The sequence below is a fragment of the Phyllostomus hastatus genome, unplaced genomic scaffold (assembly GCF_019186645.2).
Source record: "Phyllostomus hastatus isolate PE091 unplaced genomic scaffold, TTU_PhHast_1.1 phas_scaffold_385, whole genome shotgun sequence".
NCBI lineage: Eukaryota > Metazoa > Chordata > Mammalia > Chiroptera > Phyllostomidae > Phyllostomus > Phyllostomus hastatus.
The window spans coordinates 13062883-13086105 of record NW_025334026.1 but is presented as its reverse complement, the minus strand read 5'-3'; the positions used below and the strand labels follow the sequence as shown (position 1 = coordinate 13086105).

Sequence of the window (23223 nt, the reverse complement as noted above, 5' to 3'; positions counted from 1 at the left end):
TTTCTTAGTAATTCAACTGTGCCTATGTATTGGGCCTATCACTACCTTGAGGAAATGTGTAAGTTATTTGTTTGTAACATGCCTTTTCCCCTTCTCTTTTACTCCTCCCCCTAACCCTTACCCCCATCAAGATTCTAGGATGGTATTAGAGTCCTAGCCTGAATTTCTTAGAATATTAATTAAAGCCCTGGCTGGCGTAGCTCAGTGGATTGAGTGTGGGCTGCGAACCAAAGTGTCGCAGGTTCGATTCCCAGTCAGGGTACATGCCTGGGTTGCAGGCCATGACCCCCAGCAACAGCACATTGATGTTTTTCTTTCTCTCTCTTTCTCCCTCCCTTCCCTCTCTAAAAATAAATAAATAAAATCTTTTAAAAAAAATATTAAGTTGTGCTAAAATAGAAGTCATTTCTGGCTGGTGTGGCTCAGTGGATTGAGTACCAGCTACAAACCAAAGGGTCGCTGGTTCAATTCCCAGTAAGGGGCACATGCCTGGGTTGCAGGCCAGGTCTCCAGTAGGGGGAGCACTAGAGGCAACCACACATTGATGTTTCTCTTTCCTTCTCTCCCCCTCTCTCTAAAAATAAATAAATAAATAAATATTTTTTAAAAGGCGAACTAGGTATGACAAAATAGGGCAGCAAAACTTGGGTTCTAGTCTCATCCCAGAAACCTGAAGCCCCTCAGATAAATGACCCCAGCTGGTGTGACTCAGTGGATTGAGTGTCAGCCTACAAACCAAAAGGTCACCAGTTCGATTCCCAGTCAGGTCACATGCTTGGGTTATGGGCCAGGTCCCTGTAGGGGACATGCAAGAGGCAACCACACATTGATGTGTCTCTCCCTCTTTCTCTCCCTCCCTTCCCCTCTAAAAATAAATAAAAAAAATATTTCTTTAAAAAAGAGAAGAAAATGAGAGGAATCACTTTAGAAAATATTGAAATGAAATTCTTGAACATACAGAATGTAGAATTCTTTTCAACCATGGCTCTATTGTTTTCCTGAGAAACCAGGAGCAGAAAGGAACTAATGGACAGAAAACAAATTAGTAATTGCCAGGGCCTCGGCAAAGGGGCAAATGGGGAACAACTGCTTCATAGGTCCATACCTGTGGGATTTCTGTTTGAGGTAGTGAAAAGTTGGGAGGTAGAAAGGAGTGATGATTGCACAGTACTGTGTATGTACTTAGTACCACTGAACTACAGTTTAAAATGGTTAAAATGTGAAACTTTGTTATGTGTATTTTGCTGTAAACAAAAGAAAACAAAACAAAACATAGAACTTGTAAATGCCCCCTAAGGACCTAGAGCTGTGGAGCACACACCAGTTGGTTGCATGCAGTGCACAAACAAACATATGTACCATTTGAACTACAGGACAACTTCAAAGGGCGTCTCCAATCATTTTCATCAGTCACTCAGCAGGAGTAAGACAATGGGCAGAGCCCGGCCCACAGTGACTTCACAAGCACTCAGCCACTACCCCGCCCCACCCCTACCCCCACAGCCTTCAAGAATGAAGCACTCAGATACCAAAAGGACATATTTCAAATAGTTTAATTTTTAAAAATAATCTATTCAGTGCTAAAATATGTCTTCACTCACTGTTGCCCATTTCCATTTCTTAAACTTTTATGGAACAAAAAATAAAATCACAAAGTTCAATTAAACATGCAGATTTCAAAGAAAAGGAATCTTTCTAGAAAGTCTGAGCTTCAGGGATACTGTGGGGGATGAGTACTGTCGTCAGACTTCATATTCTTGCTGGGGCAGTTTGTGGCGTGAGAGCTGGGGACTGCGGCCGGAGGCAGAGAACGCTGGAATGAAATGTACAGGTGAAAACAGAAAGCTGCACGTGTATGTGTGTTTGGGGAAGGGCATGGTTATGGTGGGGGACAAAGAACTGTCAGCAGCTAGACAGCCCACGAGAGGCAGGAAAACCTCAGGAATGGGCAGAAGTGCCAGGGCAGCAAGAAATCTATATGGACTTTTCTGCCCTTTTGTGGAGAAAAGCCCTTTCCCTTCAAAGTCCCTACCCAGGCATTCTCCAATAGCCGCCTACAGGGCGCCTAGCCCTATGGGCAAGTCCAGGAATCTACAGTTGCTATTCAAATTCAAGTAACTCTTGACACTCTTCTCTAAAGGGTGCCTTCCACATCTCTCCTCTTCTAAAAGCGCCAGCAGCTCAGTCCAGAGGTTCTGGAGCAGAGACTGCTATCTGGAGGTGACAGATGAACCTTGGGATGGCTGATGCTCCAGCCTACTTGGGGTATAGAAAGGACATGAGCACTCCTCAGGAGCAAGCAGACACAGGTGCTAGGAATGGGAAGATGATGCTAAAACCCCAAGTCCTATGTCAGCCTTCCAGTCTAGAAGGCTCCTATGGGCAGGCTCTGGGCCCCAGTGCTTGCCTTTATCCCAGCAACACAGCACGGCCAGAACCAGAATGCAATAAATAGAGGCAGGGGGCCAGGAGGTGAAGGGTGCCATGACAGTGCTAGCTTTCTGATGCTGTCTGCGGCACTGCAGGTTGGTCCACACAGAAGCGTTTTAGGGGTGGGGCACCCGAGTCGTCCTCTTCCTCAGCAATCTAGGAGCAGCCAGAACATGGAATTACAGGGCCGTCCCTCTGAACCAGAACCTCCCATCCACCCCAATTACAACACAGAAGCCCAATGCCAACCTTCTCATGGATAACCAAACATCTTCCCCAACCTTATCACCTGGAGACACCAATTTCCCTCGCTGCCTCCCCACTCTACCCTACTACAGCAATTTCAACAAAGTAGGTGAAATTCACAGCAATGAAGTGCTTCCTTTTTCTCTTAGAAACTGGGAAGCCCAAAGTGCCTCCTTACCTGTGTCTCCAGTGGAACTGGTTCTTCCTTCGTGAGGGTGGGAGGTTCATCAGCCACTTCCGAGGCGGGCAGGGAGGGCTCTGAAAAAGCAGCAAGGTCAGCACAACGGCAGGGCCTCCTGAGGTGACAGACTCCTATAGAATCTGCCTTAACCTAGGGGAGCTTTCCCAAGAGCTATGTAGATGTGCCTTGGTGAAGAGGCAACACTGGCTGGAGAAATCAACAGACATATTTTAGAAAAAATATGTACTATAAGAAGAAACTTCCAGGAGATAACGCAAAGAGCATAAACTCTGAAGTCAGAAGGAATGAAATTGGAGACAACCAGTTCCACCAGTTACTAGCTATGTGATCTTGGACAAGCAATTCAAACTTTCTAAGACTCCACTTCCTCATCTGTAAAACGGAGATAACAACTTCTGTTTCGTAGGGTCTGGGAGAGAATTATACCAGGCATTAAACATTAAAAGTGCTTCACATAGAACTTGGCCTTCATTTGGTTTACTCGTTTTCTTCCTTCAGTCTGTGTCCAAACTATTAACAAATAGCCTGAGGTTGCCAGACTCCACAGCATTTTTCCTAACCACTCACTTAAAGAGGAGAAACAGCCAGAGCAAGAGGCAAGGCCCCTCCAAGGTGCTTGTCCTGGGTCAACTGAGACTCACCCTCGAGGATCTCCTGGCCCAGAGTAGGAGGCTGAGAATCATCGGTGCGGAAGTCAGAGGTGTGTGCCGGGCTCAGGGACTCGCTCTGCTGGGGGCTGGGGCTTGAGTTAGTGCTGCTGTCCACCTTGAGTTGATAGACATCAGACACAGAACTCTGGTTGCTGTTTTCATCTGAAAACCAAACACACCAAGGGCAACAGCTGAGAGTGGTAATTTGTTCTCCAGCTTGGTACAGAGCGAGGGCCTGGCGTCTCCTCAGGCAGCCACAGACACACCAGGCACGACGACCATTGCTGCTCGTGCACTCTGAAATGAAGGCCGACGTGCATGGGGCTTCTATGCACCGCAAATTATCAACAGTCTAAGTTGATTAATTTAAGCATTTTCTATTTCACAACATATTCTACAGTTAGAATCTTTAAATTGATGCAACATGTATATTTCAGGAAGGTCAGGACACAGTTATTGCCTACCATTGATAGCTGAAGACCTGGTATTTTGTTACTGTCCAGTGGAAGAGAGGGACATAGCTGCGCCTCTCAACCTTTCTCATAACACAAAGTATAGAAAATAATATAATCTGTCTGGCCCTCTGCCAGGAGTGTCCAACCTGCAGTCCACGGGCTGCATGTAGCCCAGAATGGCTATGAATGCAGCCCAACAGAAAATCGTAAATTTACATAAAACATGGAGACTTTTTTTGTGATTATGTGTTGCAATGTATTTAATGTGTGACCCAAGACAATACTTCTTCCAGTGTGGCACAGAGAAGAGGCCAGAAGGTTGGACACCCCTTCTGGTCTAGGCTATCTGAAGGAGGAGGGGGGTGGTGTCTGGAGATTTCAGCTCAGGCTCTTCAGTGGCCCAGGCACCACCTGATGCTTCAAGGGCCAAGGGAGTCCCACCTGGGAAACTGTCTGAAGACTAAAGTCATCACCTAAGTTAGAAACATAGGAGTCAACAACTCCTCCTCCCTTACCTCCAGCAGCCAGTCATCAGTTATGATCCATCCTACTGTCCTACCAGTTGTGTTTACTCTTCTGTCTTCTGCAGCCCTGGTTCAGGCCTCATTATCTCTGGCCTGGCCTCCAGCAAACAGCTACCTTACTGCCCTTCCTTCAATACTATATATTCCCACTGTACTTCACACCTTAGCTCGCATGATCTTTCTAAACCCTTCAATGATTCCCTGCTGCCAAAAGGATAAATTTTAAACCCCAGTGCTTCTCCGGGGAGGCACAAGAAGGCCCTACCAAAATGTACAGACTCTTTTTGCAATCTCCAGGCTCACTGCCTATTGTCAGGCCATACACACCCCTTGGCTCCAGCCAAGATTGATCCTAAGTGAAGAATTGCTTCATGCACAGGTGCCTCTTACAACTTGCTCTTCTAGTCTTCCTGGAAAGCCCCTATACAGGCCAACACTGAGCTCAAGCATCATGTCCTCCACAGAGGTCTGTACCCCATGCTCCCTTGGGTAAAAATGACCACCCTCTCTTTTATGCTCCTGTTGTATGCCGTGCACACCTGCATTTATTATTTTATATACCAGTTTCCTTCCATTCTACTCTGCGCAAATAAGCTCTTTGGCTTACTGTTCCTTGAATCTCTTGTGCATGGTACTTGGCAGATGACAGAAGGTCATTAAATGTTCACTGAAAAGGATGAGATGGTGACTGGACTGAGAAAATGGAGCCTTGTGCTCCCCACATGTAGCTAGAAAACCTTTCCCTTATATTCCCCTTCCTATAGCACACTGACCCTGGGGTCGGGAGAGGACTGGGGGAAAGGCAAGGAGGGCATAACTGCATGCTTCTAGACTAGTTGTGAGGAGAAAATCATAAGCCCTTTCTAGTCTTTACTCCTATGAAGACTACTATCTTCTATGCTAAAATGAAAGTTTTATTTTATTTTTTAAAGATTTTATTTATTTGTTTTTAGAGAGGGGAAGAGAAGAAGAGGGGGAGAGATACATCAATGTACGAGAGAAACATCGATCAGTTGCCTCTTGCATGCCCCCAACCAGGGACCTGGTCCAAAATCCAGGCACGTGCCCTGATCTGGAGTTGAACTGGCAAACTTTCAGTTTGGGGGACAATGCCTAACCCACTGAGCCACACCCGTCGGGGCTGAAAGTTGCATTTTATTATGAAAAGAATAAAGCTCTTTTGAAAAAAGGAAAGAAAAACAAATACAAAAAAAAAGAATAAAGCTTTATCACTTTTGAACTTAGGCAAACACTTCTCAGAATATCAGTTTCCTTAACTAGAGATGGTAACTACCTGGTTTATATCACAGGTTGGTGTAAGGATAAAAATGAGAAACTGAAGTGCAAGTGCTTCACAAACAGTAACTGCCATGTAGGTGTGAGAGTCACCATTATGAATGCAGTGTTGACAGTCAGGATGTTTACTGAAGACTGATTTAGGGGGCAGAACCTGTGCCAGCAGGGGACAGGCAGATGCCCTGGCTTCGGGTGGTCTACTCTCAGGCAGTAGCATAAAGTATACAGTCTAAAGAAAAGAGCTTCCGATCCAGAAAACCAGAAGCTAATGTGAACTTTGTCGCTTATGAGTTATGTGACTTTATATACATAACTTCGCCTCTCTGAGCCTGTTTTCTTAAAATGGAAAATGAGAATACTATCATCTATCTTCCAGGGTTATTGTAAGGTATAAATGAAAAGATTTATTGCAGTGCCTAGCAAGATTCCAGCAAAACAGTAGGCACTGAAATGATACATAGAACCATTCTTATTATTAATGGTTTCATCCAAGTTTTCATTTTCCTGCAAGGAAGACATATGGATGCAACTCACCCTGGAATTCAAGAAGGAGAGAGGAATTGGCTGAGGCATCAGAGGGAAAGCCATTAGGTTCCCGGGCTGCTGAACCGTTCGCTTTTGACTTTTCTTTCTAGAAAAGGAAAAAAAGAGGAATATGACAGAGCCAACCAGGAGACTCAGAGAGGGAGACTGGTGCTTGTTGAGACACCACAGAGGTCTGGATTAGGACTGAACAGGAAAAATGACAGTGGTTTTGAGACTACAGGGCCCAAGGCATAACAGAATCCTGGACAAGGTGCCATAAGCCTCAGTGTCTCTATCTGTAAAACAGAACCTCTCAGCGCTAATATCATGAATGAAAAGTGAGAGACAGATACACATGCTTCCCTAGATCTCCCCGTGGTACTCTTCTGCTTTCTGCCCTGATCAGAATGCTCTAATCAACCCTTCCTTATTGGATGGGCAAGAAACACAAAATACTCATTTGAAAAAGATTCCTATTTTAGCAGCACAGCAGGAAAAATAAGTGAAAGAAGAATGGACTTCTGACTGGAAAAAGGAAAGAGTCACTTTACATGTAATGCAAGAAGTAATAGGGCAAAAGGGCTCCTGCTAGTTCTATTCCTGACCAATGAAACGGGTTCGTCCATTCAAAATGATCAGCCTACTTCAATCTTTGTCTATAACACGACTTCATTAAAGCAGGATGTAGGTTACACATGATGGAGAACCATAGTAGGAAGGGCTAACTTGCAACAAACAAGCCCACAGGAAAGGAAATTTGCAAATGAGAATGTCCCAACAACCAAAAGTTTAGGGGTAATTTCAAATTCACTAATTCATACTGTTTATACATGTCTCTTTATTCTATGTGCACTGTACTCATAACACAATGTAATTTTTGTTTATAACTCTCAATTCTATCTCTGCAATAAGTCAACTGTATGTATTTATGTATGTCCTTCCCTTCATTTTTCCTATGCAAACATAATTTTAATGTAATGACACTTTACCACTTTACTAAATAATCTACAGAAACATAGTTTTTAATAAATGCATAATATTCTCTATACCATAATTTACTTAATAACTTCTCAACTAATGAACATTTAGCTTTAGCTTATTTAGGATTGTGTTTGTTTATTATTATTAGGAATAAAGTCACAATGCTCAACTTTCACTTTTTCCTGGATTATTTTATTCTTTATTCAGATAAAATTCACAAAAATATATTCCTTCTAGATCAGAAAGCATAAACATATTATTTTCCTTGAAATACACTGTACCCCACCACTCTCTGAAAGGATGGTGGCAATACAGGTATTTGGTGTACTAGTTTCATAAGCACCCATGCCAACATTTGGCTTTATTGTTATTTTTTGCTGCTCTCTCATTTGTCTTTATTTTAATGATTCTGTGTTCATGTAGAATACATATTTCACTGTAGGAAATTCTGGAAATACAGAAAAAGAAATGAAAATCACAATCAACCTATACATATATTTATATGAAAATGGGTCACAGTATTATAACTTGCTTTCCTTTCTTCATTCACTGCATTAAGAACATTTTCCTATGCCATTGAGTAATCTTTTTTATAATGGTTACAAAGCTTTACAAGATATAGATGCACAATAATTTAATGAATTCTGCAATAAGAATTCATTTTGCCTGCAATTTTAAATGCTGTGAACAATAATGTAATGCTGAACATTGTAGATGTATCTCGTACACACACAATTATCTCCTGAGGATAAATTGCTAGAGAAAAAACGTCTAGACCTAAGGGGTACATATTTTGAAAATTTTTAACCCTTTAGTTTTACTAAGTTAGTTATACATGACAAATAAAACAGTAAGATATTTAAAGTGCATTGTGTTAACCTGATATACATATACGTTATGATCTCTCCCACCACCTAGTTAACCCATCTATCACTGAAAGCTTTATGATCAACTTGACCTGTATAAAGTTGGTGCCAATTTACTCTCCCATCAGCAGTGAGTATTCCACTCCCTTATATCCTTCACAATTTTTAAAAAAGATTTTTTAATTTATTTTTAGAGAGAGGGGAAGTGAGGGAGAAAGAGGAGGAGAAAAACATCAGTGTGTGGTTACCTCTCCCCCGCCCTGCCCCTTACCCCACCACAACCCAGGCATGTGCCCTGACTGGGAATTGAACAGGGCCATCCTTTGATTCACAGGCTGGTACTCAATCCACTGAGCCACACCAGCCAGGGCCTTCAAAATTTTTTCTTTACCAATCTGATGGTCATTTTCCATTTTTCCTAATCTAACAGGTCTATGCTGGTACTTTAGAAGATGCCATACTACCATGGATCACTAGAGGATAAGATAAACTGATGGACCTTGGGGTCCAGCTCAGAAAGCAACACAAACACTCTGAGAAGCCCTCAGGAGAGACAAAGGGAGCTGAGTCCTGAGCAGAGAGAATTTGAATAGGAAAGAGCCAGGGACTTACATGGGAGAAATGGAGTGGGGTGAGGAGGTTGTTTCTAGCAGTAATGGTATCACTGGAGTCAGAGTATCATCCAACCCTGGTTGGGTAAAGAATAAAGGGTGGCTCCAGAGCCCTCCCAGCTTTCACCCTCCAGCCCTTTGGGCTTGGCAATGACAGGAAGGATGGTTGTTCCTACATAAAGGTAGCACATGGAAGACTGGTACTAGGGAGTTCCCTGGGAAGCAGGGAAAGACAGCAGAAGGGAAAGAGAAAGACTGAATCTTGAGGCTAACCCCATCCCTTAAATTCATTTAAAGGAGGGAGAACCAGAGCTTAAGCTTATATACTCCCCTCAGTTAGACATACTAGCCAAGACAGCTTAGAGTCCCAAAGCAATAACAGGTAAGTGCACAGAAAGAACTAGCCAGACACTGAGGGAAAACAAGCACCATGAAAGACAATGAATAGAACAAGCTATACCAGAATGGTAATGGGACAGAAAAATTTAAGTAAAACACAGCAAGTCTGCTCACAAAGATAAGGAATGTACTGGAAAGCTGTTTCAAAAAAGAACCAATTGAAAAAACTGGTATAAATAATTGTTCAAAATAAAAATTAAGTAAATGAGTTTGGTAGCAGAAATAGATACAGGTGAAGAAAGGATTAATGAGCAAAAACTGGCTTGAGAAATCAGAATAGGAAATTGGGAAAGAATTAGGAGGTGAAATAAATGAGAGAAAAGTTCAGAAATAAAGAAGCTAGATATGAACATTATAGGGTATTCTTATAGAAGTCCTAGGAGATCAAAGACAGAGAAAAATTTCAAAAACTTTCCAGGAATACAAGAGGATCACCTACAAAGAATCAAGAATTATTTTAAGGGGACTAAATGTCAATGGAAAAAAACTACAATAGATAAAACTACCAGTTTATATAGAAAAAAAAAGAATTAGACTGACATCAGACTTCTCAACAGCAACACCAGGAGCCCAATTGAGTAATAATTTTAAAATGCTGAAAGAAAATAATTTTGAACGTAGAATTCCACATACAGGTAAAATAATCAATTAAACATGAAAATAAAACAAAGATTTTTTAGGAATAAAAAGATATTTTCATAAAGTTTATTCTACAAAAGCCCTCTTTGAAAAAACTCTTAAAGGATGGATTCCAGCAAAGAGAAATGAATATAGGAGAAAACAATAATAGGTGGCAAAGGGTTAGTAAATAATTAGTAATGTTTACTTTATCTAATGAAGCAATGAGTAAAACAAGAAATATCTGTAAAAAACTGAAATATCTAACCTAAAATTCCAGTAAAAACTAAGCACAAGGTAGGAATGGAAGTGGTACGGGAGTAGAAACCAGAGGAGATGTAGGTATTGCAGGTTCAGAGGGAAAAATACAGATTTTGATAAGCTTTATAGGGACAGATATTAACTCTTAAGTTAGAGGTAGCCAATAGTAAAAAAAGAATAGGACTTTCAAATCAGCAGAAGAAAATTTATCTTGTCACCATGAGGTGAAGAGAGAAAAGAAAGCAACTGTATAGCAAAAATCCTTGCCCGTGTTAACAGGATTTTTAGGTGGCAACATCTTCCTGGCCTACTTGGCCACTAGATGTGCCACAAGCTATTATAAACACACAAAGTAAGTGTATATATTTGTCCTGAGGCAATTTCTAGGAAACTCCTTAAATTCCTGAAAATACCATTTGCCATCCTTCCATTCCTCCTGCTGCTTGGAACCTGAATGAGTGATGGCTAAAGCCTGACCTTGGAATACAAGGTCAAAAATGGAGTACAAAAATGGGGAATTGTTGAATGGGTATGGAGTTTTAGGTTTGTTTGTTTTTTGTTTTTAAACCAATGTATTTTTAAAAGATTTTATTTATTTTCTTTAAGCGAGAGGAAAGGAGGAAGAGAAAGAGAGAAACCTCAATCTGTGGTTGCTTCTTGTGCGCCCCCTATTGGGGACCTGGCCTGCAACCCAGGGCATGTGCTTTAACTGGGAATGGAACCAGTAACCCTTTGGTTCACAGGCTGGCACTCAATCCACTGAGCCACACCAGCCAGGGAAGAGTTTATTCTTGTATTATTATTTATTTATTAATTATTGTATTATTTGTCTTATTATTGTTAGCATTTCATATCCTTACTTATGACTTATCTTTTAGGTAATGATGGCTGGTAATTTAACCAATGACTGACAAAAGTGGATACTTAAACCTAATTTTGCCCAACCCTGTAAACTGATACAATCACTCACTTTGGGGAATAGTTTAGCATTAGCTAGTTTAAGTAAAAACAAACAAACAAACAAACAAACCAAAAAAAAACCCACTGATCCAGGATTTGGCAAGTCTACTCCCAGGAGTGTCTCCCAGGAAAACTCATACACATGTTGCCTCAAGTACTGAATTAGAGTGTTCACAGGAGCATTGTTCTTAGTGTCTCAAACTGGGGACACTACAAACATCCACGCACAGAAGAGTCAGAAAGATAAATTATGGTATAGTTCTATAATGAAATTCCACGTAGCAACAAAAAAGAACAAACAGCTCCAAAGACAACATGAATTTTATAAATATAATGCTGAGCTTTTAAAAAAGCGAGACACACACACACAAAGACAGTTCATGATACTGTTTATATAAAGTTTAAAATGCTTGCAAATGACTAGAAAAGTGGTAAGAAAAAGAAAAGTAGGAGCCACATTTCCTCTAGAGGGGAGGGAGGGAATGCTGGAAAAAGTCACACAGAGGCCCCGGGGAGAGTTGGCACTGCTCTATTTTTTGACCTGGGTTGTTTTGACAAGGGTATCAGCTTTACATTTATTCATTATATGGTACATTTATGTTTTATATACTTTTATGTCTGTTTTATATTTTATATTTTTCAAAAACAATCAGGGAAAAAGAGGCTGGAGATACTCTGGGTGTTTTATTACCCAGGGAATGTGTAGATAGATAAATGTGGTCACTGTATGTAAGAGAATACAATGCAAGAGTCAAAGGCAGAAATTCTATTTACAATTATTGAAACATAGAGAGTTCACAAGAACAAGGTTGAACAAAACAGAATAGAGGTTTATAGCATTTAGATATAAAAATTTTTAAATGCCAATATGAAATAACACTATGTATTTTGCAAGAATACACAAGTGTCCAAAGAAACCCATGGAAAGGAAATGAGAATGGCATACACACATATAAAACACATAAAAGTACATTACAGTGAGTAGCTAATTGGATAAAAGCAGGAGTCAGCCAACTTTTTCTTAAAGAGCCAGATAATAAATATTTTAGATTCTGTGGGCCATTAGGTCTTATGACAACTACTCAACTTTACCATTGTAAGTCAAAAGCAGTCACGCAATAAGGAAACCAATGCACACAGCTGAGTTCCAAAAAAGCTGCACTGACACTCACAGGGAGCAGGCCTGAGCTGCGGTGCACCAAGCCCTGGGAAAGAGGAGTAGGTTAAGGAACAGGAATAAAGGGAAGCTTTGTGTGGGCCAGTGACAGGGGGTAGTGCCTTTATATATTTTACACTCAAGTCTGAGGAAATAAATTCCTTTATCATTAAAAGTCAATCAAAGAAAGAAAACAGTACCTTTTTTTGTTGGGATTTTCTTCCACACTTACCTCCTTGCTGTCTGTCACAGGAACCCACTTAAATATCCTAAGGGATGTGTCACCCACAGTCACCCACTTTTTCTCCCTAAAAGAAAAACACTTCTTAGGACTGATAAAACAATAAAATAGATTTTCTGATCGTAACTCGTGCCGCCCTACTTCTCAGCAGATCATTCCTTCAATCTTAAATGCCTTCCAAACTTCCTATCCATCTGATTACACCGTAACTTTCAATGCAAAGTCATCCTTTCAGAAAAACTTGTCAAATTCCTTTGGATCTGAACTCTCTACTTGTTACCTTTCCTCACATACAATGTACCTGAGCTGCTTTTCTCCGAACAGACTATAGCAATATAGAGTGCCAGCACATTTCTAAACTCACGTATCTACCTAGCATCTATAATTATTTTCCAAAAATTCACTCAATTTCACAGATACTTATACAGCCCTATTATACAAAGGCCCTGCAGGATAGGATATAAAAGATGTATAAGATACGGGCCCTACCAGGGGAGCTCATTGGAAGGAATAAGGAAATCACTGAAGGTGGCAAGGAAGACAAGGCTGAACAGAGTAAGCACTGGCTGGTGTGGCTTAGTGGATTGAGGACTGGCCTGCAATAGAAAAGGTCACTGGTTTGATTCCTAGTCAGGGCACATTCCTGAGTTGCAAGCTAGGTCCCCAACTGGGGGCATGCAAGAGGCAACCAATCAATGTTTCTCTCATACATCATTTCTCTCACCTATCAATGCTTCTCTCCCTCTCCTTCTCCCTCCCTTCCCCTCTCTCTAAAATAAATAAATAAGTAAAATTTAAACAAAAAGACAGAGTAAGACTAGGGTATCCCATAGATGAGAGAACTCCTATGACTCCTGTGGAACTCTGGGTTGAAACACAACTCCAGTGAAAAATAATCAGAGGCCAGGATGCTTCCAGCTAACAGAACCAAGCCCTACACTGTCTTCTGGAAGAGGTGAAGACCAAGCCATGGAAGGGCTGATTTACGGTTTTACTTTAGAGGAAGTAACTTTTGAGCCTAGAGCCTGTACTTCAGTTGGAAACAGACAGCAAACAACTCATTTCACTATTAGTCACTTAATCATTTAGTTTAATCACATCAAATTGTCATTTTTGTAGCTTAAAAGTCAAATGTAGGAAGTGTCTTATGGTCCAACCTACAATTACGGAAAGTTTTATGAAGGGGACCTGATCTAGCCTGGGGATCAGGTCCCCAGGGGATCTTGAAAGGTATCCTTGTGGAACCAACTTTTGAGCTGAGCTAAGAGTTAACTAGGCAAGAGGGATGTGAGGGTGAGGAAGGGTGCCAGGCAGCTGGAATAGAGGTGTGACTCCAACTGTAAGATGGCCAGTGCCCAGGGCAGTTTGAGCCAGGCAGGTGAGGCAGGAAGGACCAGGTTTGGTTTTAAGAGCAAGAAAAGGTCACTGAAGCATTATTTTCTTAGCAAGGGAGTGCTATGAGACTTGCACTTGAGAAAAATGATATCACTCTGAGTGCAATGTGAGCAATGGGCTGAGGAATGAGCAAGGGCTGAGGCAGGGAGATTATAGGGAAGCTGGTACAGAGTTCTGGTTTGAGAGAGGGTGGTCATCTGGCCCAGGCTGCTGGCGGGGACAGAGAATGTCAAAAGACAGTAAAAGGTGTGCCAATTCTTAGGTTCCACACACAAAACAACAACAACAACAAAAACAGGAGTATTACGTTTGGAGGAGGAAAAATCATGATTATTTAACTGTTTATAATGGGTCCCAACTATACATGAAGTCTTTGGATATAATGGAATAAAGAACTTTATCTTGTGCAAAAATGGAAGAACACGTACATAAAGTTCAAGGTAACTAACTGAAACCCCTAAAGGGGATGGAGGGTGGAAGACAGGAGAGCTTTGGGAAGGCTTCCTGGAGGGTGTTTACACTTACTCGAGCTTAATGTTATTCACAGTCATCAGCTACAGAAAAGCACTCAAGAAATTATCTTAAGTAGTTGACTGTGAAACCTTAATGTTAATATACATCAGAGCTCCTGATACTAAATAGGCTATAAACCAGCGCCTGCAATGAACGTTACATGAGCCATTCCCAAACTCCTTTACCAACAGCTCCCAAGGCAGTAAGAGAAAACGCCTACCCAGTTCACAGCGGGCTGGTGTTAGGGAACAGAGAGTTTTGATTCTCATACCAAGTGTGCTCCCGTGGCAGATAGGTACCGAGTACCTCTCACCAAACGTAGATGAGTTAATACGTACAGCATTCAGTCCGGCGGACAGGATACTCAGATAGTTAATTACTACATGGGTCAGTTCACAACGCAAAAGGTTCCAGAGGCAGGCTGACGGGGAGATGCATCCGCACGCATACCAGTGCAAGGAGCAAAGCCAAGCAGACCAGCATAACCGGATACCGGCGCTCCCGGGTGACGCACCGCCTACTGACAGGTGGGCGGGGCCAGAGCCGGTCGAGCCGCTGATTGGCCATGGCTGGCGCGCCCTCTGACCTCACGCCAGCCGAGCTGCATTCTCCTCCCGCCTGCTCCTGCTACCCCCTCCCCCAAGCGCCAGCCGGTAGGTTCCCATCCCACCCGTCGGTCTGGCGCTCCTCTGGGCCTGGGCCGGTGGCCCCTGCCAGCACCCTCAGCCCAGGCCCCTCACCATTTCCGCACTTTCTCGATGGCCGCCATCACCTTCTTGATGTCGTCCTTGGCTCGGCTGCGGGTCTCGGCCCGGACTGACCTGCCCGACATGGCGGCGGTGGGAGCGATGGGAGCTGGGGTATTGCTCCCAAGACGCGGGGAATCGCGCCCCTCACGCGCCACCACCCTCCCGCCGCAGCAGCGTCACCGCGGCCGTCACCCCCTCCTTGCGCGCGTGCGCGAGGAAGCGCGCGCACCCGCCCGCCCCTTGGGGCTCGAGGCCTCAGCGCGCCTGCGCGCCCCTGCGCCCCGCCTCTGGTGACTGGGTCCCCTGGGTGCCTTGGGAGGGAGCTCCCTTAGGCCTCAAGCAAGTCGGGACCAGGTAGCAGCGGCATGTGCTGTGGGCAAGGCGAGGTGCGAGGTGCGAGGCGCTGCCAGTGGAATCGCTGATACTCTCCCAGAGGATTTGAAAGTGGGCACTTGCATTCTCAGCCCAGGTTTGCTGCCCTTACCTGTCTGTTATGGACTTGACCTTAAGGAGACCGCGATTCTGCATCATCCTGCCCTGCTGCCCCTCCTGTCTGGCGTCCTAGTTCCCCAGATAAACCGCTGTGCCCAACCACAGAGAATTTCACACCTTTCTTCAGTAGGCCTTCCAACCTCGTGCACACATGTTCCTCACCAGAGGAACTGACCACTTTTGGTACTCTCCCAACATCCAGTTGAACTGAGAAGCATTCACCTGACATCCTGGGGTTCCACTTTGTTCATACTTAGCACTCTACCTCATTGTCTTATTTAATTAAGCAATTGTTAATTAAATGTTGCCTGTATTGTACAATACTCTGCTAAGTGCTGTGGACAAAATCTGGGATTTTGCTTTCACAGAATTTACAGCTTAGTAAGACCCACAGACCAGAAAATAGGCATTAAAATGCCATTTTATAAATGATAGGCTAAGGAAAGTACAAGGTACTAGGACAACCCTAATCTAATTGAGAGGTGTCAGGAGGCTTCTGGGGGGAAAATGACCTTGAAGTTGACTTCTGAAAATAGTGTAGATGCAATTGCTTCAAGGCATAACTGTGTTCACACACAGTGTAGATGCTCAATAAATGTTTGGGTGAATGCTGAATATTCAGTGCATCCCTCACCAGACAGGCATTTATTGATGCCTGCAGAAGTATGCAGGGGAGGGTCCTGTATCAGCTGTTTCAGGAGACAGCAGGTGACAGTTTACATTGGTTGGTAGTGACTGTTGGGAACCGCCCTGACTGGTATCAGAGGCTGAAACCCCCGCCTAGCTAAGGCTAAGGGAACGCCCTTGGAACTGTAAGCCAGCAAGGAGACAAAAGCTTATCTTCCTGGCAGGAATGCTGTTTCTGCTGCTTTATTCATAACTGAACCCCCAAAAGCTTGGTCGGTTAGCCAAAGACGGGTAAGATTCCCCATGGGGGGAACGACCTAAGCCAGGCACGATCACTTTGGGAGGCCCCCCCCCCAAAAGAAGGACTTGGGGGGCTGCAGCAAAAGGGGGTGATGGACCCTCGCTCCTCGGCTTTGACATAGCCTGAGTTCTCATCGTCTGGGAGAAAATCTCGTTATCTCTTGGTTGCCTTAGTTCCCTTGCTCCACCTAAGCCTGAAACAATGACAGGGTGGTACAGCTCGGTACTGAGAAGTGCGGATTTCCCGGGGTGATCAGGCCTAAGAAAGAACATGTAAATTACTGTGAAACCTTCCTTGTTTAGAATGCTCTCAGTTGAATGAGAAGGGTCTTAGGAGGAAGTTATTTTGTTCCTCAGTCTTACAGCTCTTTGACTCCCAACTCAATAGACCAGCAGAGTTCTTGGTTTTCTATAGTTCCTTACTTCCCCTAATGAGTACTGTACTTTACCTGAATTATTATGCAAAATGAGCCTAATAAAAGCAGGTATGGACGGTAAATCAGCGCGCTCCCCACTGGGAGGGTGGCCATTCTGTCCCTACTTCCCCACAGAAACTAGTCTGTCTCTGTGCATGTGTGTTTTTTCTCGCGTGTTTATCGTCGAGCCATCCACAGCGTTCCGTGGTCACTGCTGGCCGGTGACCCACGCGCAACAGTGACTACTTTTGTCACCTCTAGAGAAACTTCCCTCCTGTATGTCGCAGAGAAATACCTAGCAAACCCTGAACTTGACACAGCCTCTGTCTATGACTGTTCAGCCTTTCATGATTGACCAGTAGCATGGCTTGATAAGCATGTGTTGTCTTGCTAGTGAGAGGTTCAGGAATAGCGTCTGCCTGACTGAGGAGTGGACTTGTGGAACCAGCATATGGAGGGAAGGAATGATTCTAGAAATAATGGGATAAAAGGTGGCAGGCACACCTGTTTCTCAAGCCCAACTGATCCAAAATAACACAAGCACTGCCTAAGCACCTGCTATATGTCATACAGCAGTGGAAGCTGGGTGACGCACAGATGAGTAGGACACACTCTCTACCCTTGAGAAAAGGAAAAAGCAACCAGAAAATAAGACACAAGGCATAATGTGGTAAGTGTTGTGAGAGAGGCCAACTCTCTAGACCTCTCCAGTTCTGTTAATAGGTCCCCCTGGTCTAGGCACACAGCTCAACTCCTGGCAGTTGTCTAACTTCTCTCATTTCCACATCCCAGCCAGCATCCTGGCTGAGGTTTCTTTCCTATAGCTTATCTCTGCTGCACAGTCCATTGCTTGTCCTGGCTGCACTAGCATCCTTCACCCCTCTCTCCTCCTGCCAAAGACCTAGTAATCCCTGGCTCCAAAGACCTAGTGATCCACCTGTTTTCTGCCCACATTTGTCCACCTGGCCCTACATTCCTCACCTTATCTTCACTGCAGTGCTCTGCCTAAGATAGCAACCAAAATGGGCACCTAACAACTATATGCCCTGCAGGCCACACAAATGCCATCTTTTGACATACTTTTATTTAAAACAAATTGCACCTTGATATTTTCTAGGTGAAAGCCTTATGCTAGGTGCTGAGACGACTCAGGCCAGACTGCTGCCTTGAGCAACTTGCATTAGAGGCAGTGGCTTCCCTTTCTCAGTAAAAGTTACAGTGGCCTCTAATGCCCCACCCGTCTCCACACCTATGTTCATTAATTTTCTGACCTCACTTCCTACAACCAATTTTTGCTGTCTCTGCTCCAACTACACTAGTCTCCTCGCTCATCTGAACACACCCAGGAAAACTGCCTCAGGGCTTCTGCACTGTAGGTCCCTCCCCTTGAAACACATCCCTCACATATTTGCATGCCTGTCTCATCTCCCTCAGGTCTTTTTCCAGTGTCCTTCTGGAATCCACGACCTTGAGTGCTTTTTAAAAAATGTATTTTTAGGTCATTCCAAAGAGAGCTTATGGGACCAAAACCAGGAGCTCTTAATGCCATGACCTAAGGTTGACGTTCTCCATAGGATGTAATAGACATTCAACAGTGCTATGTTTTCTTGTGGAGGTACAAAATTTAAAAAATATATAAAATATAAAATAAAATAAATATTTTACCCTGGCTGGCATGGCTCAGTGGATTCCATGCTGTGCTATGAACCAAAGGGTTGCTGTTTTGATTCCCAAACAGGGCACATGCCTGGGTTTCAGGCAGGGTCTCCAGTGGAGAATGTGTGAGGGGTGGCCACACGTTGATGTTTCTCTTCCTCTCTCCCTCCCCTTCTCTAAAAATAAATAAATGTTTTTAAAAATTATATTTTATTGATTATGCTGTTACTGTTGTCTTGTTTTTCTCCCTTTGCCCTCTTCCACTAAGCACTGCCCACTCCCTCAGGTAATCCTCCCACTATTGTTCATGTCCAAGGGTCATGCATATAGGTTCTTTGGCTACTCCATTTCCTATACTGTACTTTACATCCCTATGGCTATTCTGTAACTACCTATTTGTACTTCTTAATCCCCTCACCTCTTCACCCATTCCCCCACATGTCCCTCCCATCTGGGAACAATCAAAAGCCCTCCATGTCCAGGATTCTGTCTCTGTTCTTCTTGTTCACTTAGTTTGTTTTGTAGATTCAATTGTTTATAGATATATATTTTGCCATTTTATTTCTAGTTTTGATCTTTTTCTTAAATAAGCCCCTTTAACATTTCATATAATAATGGTTTGGTGATGATGAACTCCTTCAGTTTTTTTCTGGGAAGCTCTTTATCTGCCCTTCAATTCTAAATGATAGCTTTGCTGAGTAGAGCAACCTTGGCTGTAGACCCCTGCTTTTCATGACTTTGAATATTTCTTGGGAGTTCCTTCTAGCCTGCAAAGTTTCTTTCAAGAAATCAGCTGACAGTCTTATGAGAACTCCCCTGTAGGTAACTAACTGCTTTCATCTTGTTGCTTTTAAGATTCTCTCCTTATCTAATCTTTGGCATTTTAATTGTGATGTGTCTTGGGGTGGGCCTCTTTGCATCCATCTTATTTGGAACTCTGTGCTTTCTGGACTTGCATGTCTATTTTCTTCACCAAATTAGGGAATTTTTCTTTCCTTATTTTTTCAAATAGATTTCCTTTCTTGTTCTCTCTGTTTTCCTGCTGGCAGCCCTATGATGTGAATGTTAGACCACTTAAGGTTGTCCCAAAGGTTGCTTATGCTATCCTCATTTTTTTTTATTGCTGTGTTGTGGCACTATATGTGGTAAAGGGGTCGGAAAGAGAACAGTGCCGCTTGCTCTGCTCTCCACTGACTTTCAGTCACTTGCCTCACTTTCCACAAGCAAATTGGCCCTTCTGGTGCTGATACCTGGATTGTTGGGTTTGTGTACATTCTAGGACCCTGTGGGTCTCTCCAACAAACTCTCCTCTGTGAGGCTGGGAGTTTCTCCCACCACCACAATTCTCAGAGGTCTTCACAGCCAGAGGTTTTGAGGCTTTATTTCCCTACGCTGTAATCCTGGGCTGTGTGGTCTGTCCCACTCCCCAGTTGTTCCTTCTGGTTTATCCATGTGCAAATGCGGGACCATCTGGTCTGCCAGCCACCACCTCACCCATGTGGTCCTCCAGACGCCTTGCCCAGCATCCTCTCCACACCCTGGCTGCCCATCTCCACCCCTCCTACCAGTCTGAATGAATGTTTCTTCTTTAACTCTTCTTTGGTTGTCGGGCTTCCATAACAGTTCTATTTTCTGGCAGTTCTGGTTGTTTTTGTTTCTAAATTTGTTGTTGTCCTTCTTTTGATTGTGCGAGGAGGCAAAGTGTACCCATCTATGCCTCCATCTTGGCCAGACTCAGATTGCTGTTCTGTATTGTGTGATTTAAAAGTCTGCAAGCTAAGTCTGTTCCTGACTCTCTTCTTAAAGTAGACTTAGGTTCTGGGAGTTTAAAGGACATGCCCAAAATCACGTTCTGGTTAAAAGCTGCAGTATACCTGGGTTAGGTGTTGGAAAGGGGTCTTTCAGAAGGGGTGTGTCCAGAAAGGGGGAGACTCAGTGATTGCAAGGCCTGGGGCAACTGGGAAAGGTTCTTGGAAGGTAGAAGTTCTGTTATTCAATTAACTGGCCCTGTGTTAGGCTGTAAGGATACTAAAATTAATCAGAATTGTCACCTGCCCTCCAGACAGTCACAGCATACATACGTAACATTATAATGTGGTGTCCTCCAGACAATCCAGGAACAGACAATACAATATGGAGAGATGGAGGAATGTACAGGCTTATGAAAGCACTGAGAAGCCTTTAAGTTAGTCTGAGGTACTGGGGGAAAGGCAATTTCCAAAGACTTCCGAGAGAGCAAAGGTGATGGCCATATGACCAGGGACAGGAGCTAGGGTATTTCCACTGACAAACAGGGAGTGGGACAGTCTCCTAGAGGGTCCCTGGATGGCTCCCCTACAGTTTCTCCTCCACTGGGCACAAGCATGGGAACGCTCACCTGTAGGGATAGGAACACAATCTCAGGCAGGACAGTAGCTTCTGAATAACATTCAAAATCAAGGCAGAAGAGCACGGTTGCTGTGTTTTCCAAACTTTGGTATCAGAATTACCTGAGCTAATAAAGAACACAGAGGCCTGTTAAAGCAGGATAGGAGCTTGGTAGGTATGCCCAGGTCCCAGGTAATTCTGATACTGGGAACTATTAGGAACCTGAGCTCTCTGAACTGAGACTCCATGGGTTTAAATCCTAACTCAGCTATGCACCTCCTAAGTGACCTTGGCAATTATGTAGATTCCCTATTGGTGATGGGAAAGTTATAATAGTACCTATTCTCATAGAACTGCTGGGAGGGTGAGATGAGTTATTACTACAGCACTGAGGATGGTGTCTGAATTATAATGAGAACCCCAAGAATATTTGCCATTATTACCAAATATTTCAGCTATGGCAGAAAGGTGCCATTAAGAAAAAAAAAAGGGTAAAGGAGAGGATGAGAGGTTAAAACAGGGTATTCAACAAGGCGTTGAACTGAGACTTTTTACAAAAACAAATAACTCCTACTACTCAATTAGCTAGCATAATTTACAAGCCAGTAAGCAGTTTGAAATGTTTTAAGTGTGAAAAAGCTGAGTTTACTTGCTGTAGTGACAGAATCTATAATGAAAGCAGAACGACAAGTTCTATCAGTTTATTAGAGAGAAAGCTGGTATGCTCAGCTCCCCTGGATTCTTAACTTGTCAGATTGATCCTGGCATGTGATGGAGAATGATCCAGGTGTGACTGTTTTCCATACTGGTACCCTAGCTGCGGCTCGTCTGTGTGATACTTGGAAGAACTTAGAGAACAGAGAGCCCGTAATCAGGGCACAGATACCAGTTAAGAAAATATACAAGAAAAAAATATATATACAAGACTATGTATCTTTGAGATACATCTGGGGACAAAAGAGACACAGTTATGTATCTTTGAGATACATCTGACTGAATCTCCAGAAACTCACAATACTGTATTTCTGATGTATTAAGGAGAGCTTAGTGTAGTGAACTTGAAACTGCAGGGGAAACATGAAATGTGGTTAACAGTGTTAGACATGGGCAAGAGGACTCCTTCTGGAGGGACTTGTCTTGGCCCTCCTCCTGCCATGCCCCTCCCCATCAGGCATAGACCTTGCAGGACCACTCAGAGCTTGTGTCACCACTTTACCCACCAGACCACAGTCCAGGTACCCAAAACCTTGGAATCCCTGCACCAACAGACCCAAAACTGCCTCCAGGCCTGTCCAAGCCTTCTCTGGGTCGTTCCTACAAAGGCAGTGCTGCCATGTGCACACTATTAAGGATCAAGTGGTGAGGGGCTTTCAGGGATATGATGGCACCTGGGAGGTGTGGGCTGGGGTATCCTTTGCAACGTGGAAAAGAAGCAGGTAGGGACAAAAGAGACACAGGCCTTGACCGTGGGATGGCTTGCTCTGACACCACACTGTGGCAGGCCTGAGTTTGAGAATTCTAAATTCAAACTTGGCCTTCCAGGATGTTGTACCTATCAAGATAGGATAGAGCATAATTGAGCTTAGTTTGATTTATAACTTTTAGATATTAAGATGTGGCATATGGGCCTCCATTTGTATTCTTGCCTCTGGGGATGGACCTGGTAGTCCATCCCCCAGTTAAAGGTATGTAACTTAGTACCAGACAGGCCTAAACTTAACTATCAGGGCATGCCATTTATTGATTATGTGCCTTAGACAATTTACTAATCATAAACAATAACTTACTGTTTTGTAACTGACAACTCTAGTGGTGGAAACCTCAGGCTTGCCTGAATCTGCCAGTCTAAACAGCATCCTCAGCATGTGATCTCTCTACATCTTTGGCCCTATTTTCCTGTGTTAGCTTCATTCTTAGGCATGACTACACACAACAAGCTTATATCTTACTTACTAAGCAATCCCAGCAGAAAATGAAAGATATTTTCACTTTATTCTAATGTTCTGGCCATGTCCAGGGATCTGCTGACTCATTATATGCCCACTATGGAGCATCTGGGTCTATCCTCTGTAAATCACATGGATCACGAGTCAGGGAAGTGATAGTTCCCCAGATAAAAATATGTGGTTACTGGGAGAATGGCTGAGGCAAAACCAGTCGCAAGTTGGTAGGGATTAAATGCTTAGCACTCAATGTTAGCCAGTATTAATGAGATCAAGAAAATGCAGATAGGCTCACACTGGATTTGTATACTGAATAGAAAGCAAGTAGAAACCACACTCACTTT

General features: G+C 43.4%; 1 protein-coding gene and 1 non-coding gene across 3 annotated transcripts; one reads left to right on the top strand and one right to left on the bottom strand.

The window, feature by feature from the left end:
* Positions 1-1537: 1537 nt before the first annotated feature.
* Positions 1538-15304, bottom strand: BCL7B (BAF chromatin remodeling complex subunit BCL7B). Of its 2 annotated transcripts, none has more exons than XM_045819697.1 (6): positions 15070-15304; positions 12413-12488; positions 6338-6434; positions 3520-3690; positions 2855-2934; positions 1538-2586 (listed from the first exon to the last, which is right to left on the bottom strand). In XM_045819697.1, the coding sequence occupies exons 1-6, from the start codon at positions 15159-15161 to the stop codon at positions 2494-2496; spliced, it is 609 nt and encodes a 202-aa protein (XP_045675653.1). In that variant the 5' UTR covers positions 15162-15304; the 3' UTR covers positions 1538-2493. The 2 variants fall into 2 exon arrangements, with proteins under 2 accessions (XP_045675653.1, XP_045675655.1); XM_045819699.1 differs by lacking the exon at positions 15070-15304 and adding an exon at positions 14668-14796.
* Positions 15305-18409: 3105 nt separating this feature from the next.
* On the top strand, positions 18410-18536 carry LOC123806536. Its single transcript, XR_006783505.1, has one exon. It is a non-coding gene; the product is annotated as a small nucleolar RNA SNORA25 (small nucleolar RNA).
* Positions 18537-23223: the final 4687 nt, after the last annotated feature.